At 31.2% G+C, this 9823-nt stretch overlaps 1 protein-coding gene across 2 annotated transcripts; it reads left to right on the top strand.

The window, feature by feature from the left end:
• The first annotated feature begins 3606 nt into the window (after nucleotides 1–3606).
• Nucleotides 3607–9027, top strand: LOC118042883 (uncharacterized). 2 transcript variants are annotated; one of them, XM_073407800.1, is made up of 7 exons: nucleotides 3607–4885; nucleotides 5652–5713; nucleotides 6860–6919; nucleotides 7086–7325; nucleotides 7394–7456; nucleotides 8377–8445; nucleotides 8565–9027. In XM_073407800.1, the coding sequence occupies exons 1-7, from the start codon at nucleotides 4843–4845 to the stop codon at nucleotides 8646–8648; spliced, it is 621 nt and encodes a 206-aa protein (XP_073263901.1). In that variant the 5' UTR covers nucleotides 3607–4842; the 3' UTR covers nucleotides 8649–9027. The 2 variants fall into 2 exon arrangements, with proteins under 2 accessions (XP_073263901.1, XP_073263900.1); XM_073407799.1 differs by having other exon boundaries at nucleotides 3607–4914.
• Nucleotides 9028–9823: the final 796 nt, after the last annotated feature.

The raw sequence follows: 9823 nt of genomic DNA, 5'->3' as shown, positions 1-9823 counted from the left end.
ATTTGGTGAATTTCATTAGAGCTTTTAAGGAGGATTGATAGGGGGCAAGCATGTCCTAAGTAAGGATGAATAGTAAGGTTAGAGTATTGTTACTTACCCTAGATGTGTTAGGTACGAGCAAAAGTACCACCCATGAGATTGTTCAGCTTCCCCCAGACAATGTTATATTTATAGGCAAGAGGGACAACGATAGAGGGATTGTCTATATTTGCATTCCTTATGCTACCATTGCAAGGATACCGGGCACCATAAAAATAAGTGCTCTTACAGGAATACCAAGCAGATTTAGGGACATAAACAACCGACTTAGAGTCAACAAATAGTCAGTGATTGTGAACAAGCAGGGTAAATTAACATAGTTTGGGGCTAGTGTAAATAGAGAAAGGCCTAGAGGAAAAGGCAAGAGGACTCAGGAAAAAAATTTTCATATGACCCAAGAGGAGGTCAGAGTTGCTCCTGATGTAGATGCAGTTGCACTGCTATTGAATTCACAATCTGTATATGCTTTAATTGATCTTGGTATGACTCATTCCTTTGTATGTACAACAATTGAAAAGAAATTAAATGTACTACCTAATAAAAAGGAAAAAAGGTTAATGATTAGTACACTCTTAAAGGAGACAATAGATATAGATTAAGTATATAAGAGGTTCCTAGTGATAATAAAAGAATATTAGACATTGATAGATTTGTTGCCCTTAGAATTACATGGCTTCGAGATGATTTTAGGGATGGATTAGTTAAGTGTCCATTGAGCTTAAATGGCTTTTTTGTTATTGCTACAATAGTGACTTTATAGGGGTTAGAAGGAAAGCAGGTAGTGTTTAGAGGAGAAAGAAATATCGTGTCAAGTTGTATGATTTCAGTGATGATTGTATGGAAGTTATTGAGAAAAGGGTGTATACCTTATTTAACCTATACTTTGGAGGAAGAAAAGAAGAGGATGGAGGTATTGAATATTCCTTTAGTTAAGGAATTTTCTAAGGTGTTTCCAAAGGTTAATAGGATGAGTTTTTTTCAAGTAGAGTAACCTGACTCAAGTCATTATTTCTTTTAATTATGGATAAGGTTGACAAAACAAAGCTTAAGAAAAAATCTAGACATGTTAGCAAGGTTTTCAAACAAAATCAACCATAACATGACAATAATCGACCATGATCGATCAATTGCAATTTTATTGTATTAATTTTTTTCTAGTTATTTAAAATTCATTTCATAGTTAGGTTATAAAGTTTTAATTTGTTTTTTTTTTAATTATTATTAGGAGTTAGAATATTGTTTTGGTTTTGGTTTTTCTAAATAGATTCATATGTAAATTTTAAGATTTTTTATAAGCAATTATGCATTATTTGAAGGAATTAAAATTTATGAAACAAAGACCTTTCAAAATACATCATAGTTTTTTTAATAGTTTAGAGTGATAATTTTAAATAATATTCGGTTATTGTCTCAAGATAAAAGAGATAAATATAATACGGATGAATTTATTTTGAAAGATTAAAAATTTACTTTACAACTATTAAATTTATTTTATATCTTTTTTATTTTAGTATTTTCAATCTTACTTTTTTTATTTGTTTTTTTTATGTTAGAACTTGAAGACTGAAGGTATGAGAATCCTAGTTTTATTCTTTCATTATACATTATGTTAGAGGAGATACATCTATCTTCTAGGTATGGGCTACATTATTGAAAGTGACAACTGGCATCCAACATTATATTCCACGTTTAATATTGTATAGAGAACTGTTTTTGGCGTTAAGTTTTCAATAAAGCATGGTATATTTTTTGCGTTTAGAAAAGATTTTTTAATTTTAAATTAGTTATTTAATATATTTTTATTGTTTTTAATTTGTTAGTATCAAAAATAAATAAAAAATAATAATTTTTTTTAAAATAAAACATTTTATAAAACAGTAGCTTCAATTTACAAAACCAGCTATAATCCCCTATTTAGTGTGAAATTCCAAACAAGATTTGGATAAAAAGTTTTAAAAAACTATTTATACTTAAAATTAATTTTTTTTATATGTTTTTCAATCATTTTAATATAATTTAGAAAAAATAATTTTTAAAAATAAAAAATATATTTAAAATTATTTTCAAATAAAAAAATATTTCAAAAAATTATCAATATCACATATGCATACACAGCCGTGGCCAATCACTTCACAGTACAAAACCAGCTCTAAGTAATGAGCGGAAAGCTTATTATATTGTTTGGGCCTTATTGTTTGTAAGAGTATAAGCAATGGGCCATTCAAGAACTTGGGCCTGATGAGCTGGCCCTGTTGTTCAACTTGGTACGGTCGTTTAGTTTGATGTTAATAAATTTAAAATAGAAGAAAATTGAAGAAAAACTGTAAATGTGGATGGTGAGAAAAAAAATTGATTTATACAAGAGGTCGATAAAGGCATGCATGTCGAAAAAAATCACACCTATAATCCAAGTAAACAAGAATAAACAATTCAAAACGATTGTAGTTAATAGAAAAATTTATTTTGATAAAATAATTCAAAACCATTGTAGTTTTATGTTTAATAACAATATAAAAAGTTTCCAAGACCTAATATATTTTTTTATAGTTAAAAGGTTTTTTTGATCCCTTGTATCGGTAGCTCTATATACAAACTAGTATAAATAAAATTAGTATTTTTAATATTTTTAATCTTAAAAGGTGTAATTTAACTAGTCAAACCTTAAGTTTATTTTTAAAAAATCACCAATTTGAGTTTTATAAATTTTAAGATGATTAAAAATTTATATGATCGTTAACTTTAAAATTTCTAGAATTAATCAAGATATATGTAATCTAGCCGAACACTCACATTAATAAAATAAAAAAATTAGCTTTTCCAATATTGACATTTTGAATATAAGGCTCGTATGAGTTTCTCCTTTACTAAAAGTTGGTAACTAAATGATGTAGCGGTAATGTTTGGTATCATTAAGGGAAAAGGAAAAAAAAATAATTAAATTGAGAAAATTAAAAATAATCAAACTAAAAATTAATTAAAAAAACAAAAAAATAATAATTAAAACCTGTCCGATTTCAATTTAAAGCTCTCAAAAGTAATTGAACCAAATCACACTAAATCCTTAAAAGTAAATATAAAAAACTTTGCTTATAATATGGTTATATAGGAATGAATATAAAAGATTTTTTTTTTTAAAAAAAAACTTATTTTTTATAATGACAAAATACTTTTTTCAATTGAGTAATATAAATAATAAACTAAATATAAAATAATAATAAACGTTCTATTTTTCAATTGACTTATTCTCTTCCTTTTTTAATTTTAAGAATGTTTGAGAGTTTAATATTTTTTATTTTAAAAATACTTAAAATAATATTTTTAAAATTTATTTTTTATATTAATATATCAAAATAATCTAAAAATATAAAACAATTAATTAAAAAAAACAAACAATATTTGCATTTGCAAACCTCTGTTTAGGCCGTGGGTTAAACATTTCCATTGGTCAGAGCGTCAAATAATTTGTTAGGCTGATTCTATGAAACGTAAACGACGAGTCACTCCTATTTCTTGGTGGCTCAAGGACCCCGATAGCGGATAGCCACAGAGCAGATTACAGAACAGAACTACTAACCTGTCAGACACACAGAGACCCGACAGAAGACACTTAAAACTAGTCTATCACAATCTTTGTGAAGCCTTCTTTTTCGAACATTTAAGATTAGATTGGAACTGGTTTTGCTCACTTTTGACTCTTCTTTCACCACTTTCCTCCCCCATTCTTCAAACCTTTCAACTTTCAATGCCTTCTTGCAAGTCCCTCCTCCCTCCCTCCCTCTCCCTCTCTCTCTCTCTCTCTCTCTCTATATATATATATATATATATATATATATATATGCACATTGAAAATAATAATAATTTTTTATTTTTACTTCATATGTGAATACGTCTCAAGTTATTGTAATGTGTGTTCAGTTGAATTTTCTTTTCTTTTTCTTTATAGGGCAGTTTAATTTTCTGGGGCTTGTTTCTTTGCTCCTGGTTTCTAATACAGTTTTTGAGTTTGAAGGAATTCAAAGATTGTTGTGTGTTTGGTATTTCTCTACACTTTGATATTCTCATTGGCTATACCATTTTTAGTGCGAGGTGTTGGGATTAATGCACGTTTGCGCTTTTCTCTTATTTTCAAGTTCTTTCATGATACATAAAACCTCAAAAAGCTGGATGTTCATCTCCAAGCATTCAACTTCCAATATTAATTTAATGCTCACAGTTTATTGATACCTTTAGAATATTGTGAGAAATAGTTGATATTGCGTACATCGAATTTAACTTGTAGATAGAGTTATTTTTCCCTTGTAACTTAATTGCTCTCTTGCTCTTTCTAGTGCCAAATTTCAAGAACACCCCAAATAGGAGAAACACATGGCTGAACATATCTAAAGCCTAGGGCTTGGTATCCCAAGGGAAGGATAAATAACATGAAATATGCATTGTATCTGATTCCATAGACATTTCTTTCTATAGCGACTATATAATTGGCCATATATGTTCGTGGCCACCGCCATGAAAATGCCATCTTGTCAAACAACAAGGATGGGTAAGAATTAGATGATTATAGGCCTCAAATAGTATTCACATTTAAGATTATAAGTTGTCTTTTTTCCTTTGATGTGATTCAGACGTGTGTTGGGAAAAAATATTTTGACCTGCTTTTGTACTTTGTGCTTTGGTTCTTACAGGTAGCTTAGGAGCTTTAAATGTTAAACTCTCAAAGTTGGGTTTTGGTAGAGGAAATTAAGTTTGGAAATCTCCAGCAACGAAGTGGCGCAAGGGTGTGGATGGGTAGAGGACAACTGCAATATGCTGGTGTGGCTATATCACATAAATCAAGAAAAGCTTTCAGGTGTTGTGGCTCGGCTTTTGAAGCTGAGTGTGAGTGTTTTTGTTGCCATATCTACACTCTTGTTTAGCTTAATAGGCTCCCAAGTTTTTGTGAGTAAAAGTTCTGTTGAATATTCCCATGCCTTTTCATTTTAAACTTCAAACCAAATCTAAAAACTGGTTGATATCTAGTTGTTCTTTTCTTCTTCTTCTTCTTCTTCTTCTTTTCTTTTTGAATTCAAACCCTGTTTTACTCAAAAGAACTTCACCAACTGGTAGGTGGAAGGCTTGTGGAATACTGTCTGTCAGACCGTCCTTTTTCTATACCAGTATCATCCAGCTTGTTAGCACACTCCAAAAACCATATCATCCATAATCATCCATATTTTTTGCTTAATCTCTTAGAAATTTTCTATGCCAAAATCTACTTAAGCATGCACGTGCACATTTTTATAGTTGTTTGTGAAATGTCTTCTATGAAAAATTTCAAGCGCAAGGGACCTACTGACTGAGAGCTTAGAATCATGTTTTTTTTTTCATCCTGAATGAGTTGCCTTCATTCCTTGCATAAGTTTAATCAAGTTCAAAATGCTCTGATGCATCCTCGTGAGCCTGTTATTTCAGTATCATTAAGGTTCTCTCTCCAATCTATAGAATCCTGAATTCTTGAGGCAATTAAAAAAAGTATAACAATTGACAATAGTTAGAAAATCCCTTTTATTGATCTGATGATTGATTGAACCTGTTATATTTTTTAGCCAGTTGTTGTACTCCCCTTTTTTTTTCAGGGACTACAAAAGAGACCATATCATTGGGTATGACGAGCCAACTTATTCCAAATTCATCTGAGGTGAGTACCTCATCTTGGTGTTGCATGAAATCTAGATACTGTATCTTTTTCTGCTGTTAAGTTGAATATATGTTGTTTATAACCGATATTCATTAGTTTTTAGGTGATAGTCAACAACAATAGGTTATTTGTATTTCTTTCAATTTGTTTGTTCTGAGCTTAGTGCTTGGTTAATCATTTCATTTCTTTTTGAACGGACGTGGTAACTCAATTTTGTACCTCAAATAAAAAAAAAGGGCTATGCAGGAAAAGAAAGAAAGAAAAAAAAAAAGAAATTGTACAGTATCTTACTGACACAAATAGCATTTGATGTAATGATGTCATATCACTCCTGTATGGAAAGTGATAGCACCACACATCACTTGTCAGTTTATTAGCTTGTTTTATATAATTATCGCTTTTATGTAGATTTTCCCAATAATTTTTCTTTTCTTTTCTTTTCTATCAAGTATTATAAATTGGACAAATGGTCGCACCAGGTAGATGGTTAATTATTATTTCAACTTTTGAATTTAAGAGCAATCTGGTCACTTCAGATTCAATTTGAGTGGTCAAGACATTCCTTTGTCAGGATCAACGACTTTTTTTTTTGTACTAATTCTATTTTATCAGTTGTCAGCTATATGTAGCATTAACCTCTTGTCAGCTTTCTTCATGCCTGTTTGAATTTTAAATGCACATATCCAGTTGGACTTGAGCTTTTGTTTCAAAGAAGGTTGCTTGACTTTCTAGTTCTGAAGGTGTCTTTCAAGATGAGTCTTTGTCTTCTTTTTTATTTACTTGGTGGCAAATGTTCTTCATAGGATATTATAGAGGGGTGGAGAGAGTTTTGGTAAAAGGTTTGCTAATGGCATTGGAGGGTGTTGAGGTGTCTGACCTGCAATTTGCAGATGACACTTCCATTTTTTGTCTAATGATAGACTGGATTTAGGCAATGTCTTTTATTTGCTTAGAGTGTTTGAGTCACGGTGTCATGAACATAGATTAATATGTCCTAGGCATCTGAGCCGAGGATCAATATGCCTTAGAGAGTAAGGGTTTGTCATTTGCTTGTGTGAGAAGATGCTGAATTTTGTTTCCTTTCCTTTCCTGTGTTTGGAAGTTTCTTTTTTATTGAAACACATATTGGTTAAATTTCATTTGCAGATTGAATCTTTGGTCGCTGAAATATGCAATACAACTTCAATAGCCGAGTTTGAATTGAAAGTAAGCAGATTATGAACTGCTCTATATCCATGTTTCACCACTTGAAAGTAATTTGGATTTCTTTTGCCTTATTATGTAGCTAAAGAGGATAAAAACTTCATTTCTATTTTAAAATCTGATGGTGTTTCCTTCTACCTCTTCATCCTCTTTCCCCACTGATTGTTAGCTTGGTGGGTTTCGGCTATATGTGATGAGGGATTTAACTGAGAAAAATGAACCTACACCTCAACCCCTGCCTCCTCCTCCTCTTGCTGTCACTGTGAAAACTACTACTGATGCATCTGATCTCAATGGGTCAGCTTCTACATTTTTAGCCATCTCCAAACAAGAGCCTTTTTTTGGGGGGATTAAATCATTTCTTGATAGAGCTGCTGATGAAGGCTTAATGATACTGCAGTCTCCAAGGGTGAGGACCTAAATTGAAATGCTTCAAAATTTCTTTGAGCAAATGTACCTAAGTCATCAATGGTACAGGTGGGGTTTTTTCGGAGATCTCGAACTATAAAGGGAAAACGTGCTCCCCCATCATGTAAAGAGGTACCAGTTCATGAGGTTTTGTTGTAAATATCCTATTATGTACAGTCAAGGATAGAGAATAGCAAAATGGCTGATAGCATTTATATATGTGAACATGGTGGGATTGGAATCATAAAGATGATGACCTTTTTCTTCCTTCTGTTTTTTCATAGCATTTAGAATAAGCATATTATTTGTTTGTAATATAATTATCCTTGGTATAAAACAAACAACAACTGATTCAATTTCTGTAACACTTGATCTTATTGTTTGTAGCACTGTAGTAAATTGATCTTAGAAATGATCGGTAATCCTCTGTAAATGTCTTGTTTCCTTGGAGTTAATTAGCAGAGGATTGAAAGGTGTGCATAATTAAACAAGCTTCATTTCAAATTTTTTGTTCCCTGTATCACGCTATAATATATAGGTTCTAGAATTGTATTGGTCATTAGCTCTTTTATTGCACCTTGCAAATTTTCAGGAAAAAAAAAAAAAGAAGGAAGAAGGAAAGTAGTTGATGGCTTAAAGTGTTCTTTGTGCTTATCAAAATCCCTACATTACCCTTTCTTTTAGCTCTGAATATCAACTTTTTTCTCTTTTTCTCTTCGCATTTTGTAATTTCCTTATTGGCAACTGAATATTAGAGAGAGAGAGAGAGATTCTGTTTTGTTTTTTTTTTTTTTTTTCATAGCAATAGTAACTAGTGCAACAATAACTTTCTGGAAAACATGAAACGCAAGGAATATATTAATAGGGCAATTTGTGGTTAGATTCTATGAGTGTGGGGGTTTTAGGGTTTAAAATCCTTTGCTTTGGTTATAGGTCAGTACCTGGCTGTTGGTTGCTTTCAAAGTAAACCTATGTTTGATCTTTCTTTTGCCATAACATTTCTGCCATGTAGTGTCAAAATGAATGCTAACAATTTTCATCTTCTCAAACAGAAGCAAATAATAAAGGAGGGTCAAGTGCTATGCTACATTGAACAACTTGGTGGTGAACTCCCAATTGAGGTTTGGTTCTTGACTATTCTATTTGATTTTAATCTGAAAACACTAAATTTCATGGTCAGAAAAAAGAACAAAATATGAAAGCTAGTGTCCTTTATATGTTCTCATGATTTCTTTTCCAGTCTGATATATCTGGTGAGGTCATCAAAATACTACGAGAGGATGGTGGTAAATTCTCTTTTCTTCAAGTATTTTTCAGGGCTTGAGTTTTTGTCAAGTTTCTTCATTTGTATTTTATACTAAAAAAGAACATAAAAAGCTGTACTCATTCGATCTGTTTAACCTGACATAACTTGTAGGATATGGAGATGCACTGATAGCAATTCTCCCGTCATTTCCTGGGATAAAGAAGCTTCAATAGATGAGTTGGTTCATCTCTCCCTGCACTTTAGGTGGTAATGGCATGTAAACAAGCCATTTTGTGCTAAATCATCCGTACTGGTAGATATGTGCATTCAAACTTAGGATCGTGGTGTAATGCACATTATCCAAATTTTGACATTGCTCAAGAGAAGTAATTGAACAGGAATAAAATGGAGTTTTCTCTTTGACTAGAGTAGTCTAAAATTTTCTTTGGTTATTGATTTTTTTTTCTCATTTTAGTCCTTACATTATGTGTTTATTAAGATTTAAAGTTGATAATTTATTTTACTTTGCATTTTATATGGTTATTGTAGCACTAGAAAAATATTTCAGCATTAGATTGGTACTTCATTGGATGAAATATTGTTTGAATTCTTCATTTTCCTAAAGTTTGAGAGTAAAAGGACTCTAATTGAATAATAGGAAAGCATTGAGGCATGGAGGGGAAAATTTAATAATCCAGTCATGTAAAACAAGGCCAGGAAAAAGAGAAAAAGAAAGGAAAGAAGAATGGATTGTCAAGGCCACCATAGACCTCCTGTGACGCACATTGCCTTGTAGGAAAGAGGACGACGCCACTAATTAGATGGCATTAAAGGCATCACCCAAAAACGACGGGCTTTCCTCAAACCAAGGCGCATGTGGAACATGAGTTAGGCACTTTTTTTTTCTTTTAATTTAGTCCCTAGTTTTTTTAACATACCTTAATTTTATTTTATTTTTAGAATTGGAAGTTTTCTTTCCTTTCAATTTAGTATTTTGATTTGTAAAATCTATTCAATTTCGTTCTATTTTTTTAATTGATTTTTTTTAAGATTTATTTTTTTGATTTCATCCTTTAATATTGGATTAGTTGAGAATTGGACTTCATAATTTATTTATTTTGGTTTTATCTTTCTATAGGGCTATTATAGTGCGAAACAAATATTCTAACATAGGGTTGATGATCAATTTTTTGATTGCTTATTTTATTAACATTTAGTTAATAAAAAATGATTTTGGAAAAAAGTTATTAAAC

The sequence above is a fragment of the Populus alba genome, chromosome 3 (genome assembly GCF_005239225.2).
Source record: "Populus alba chromosome 3, ASM523922v2, whole genome shotgun sequence".
Lineage (NCBI taxonomy): Eukaryota > Viridiplantae > Streptophyta > Magnoliopsida > Malpighiales > Salicaceae > Populus > Populus alba.
This window is presented reverse-complemented; position numbering and strand designations above follow the sequence as displayed.

Bases quoted from the DNA above. Each gene is read 5' to 3' on its own strand.
- LOC118042883 (XM_073407799.1), top strand. From the start codon at position 4,740: ATGTTAAACTCTCAAAGTTGGGTTTTGGTAGAGGAAATTAAGTTTGGA. The intron at 4,915-5,651 runs GTGAGTGTTTTT...TTTTTTTTTCAG, and splicing joins CTCGGCTTTTGAAGCTGAGT to GGACTACAAAAGAGACCATA. The intron at 6,920-7,085 runs GTAAGCAGATTA...ACTGATTGTTAG, and splicing joins TAGCCGAGTTTGAATTGAAA to CTTGGTGGGTTTCGGCTATA.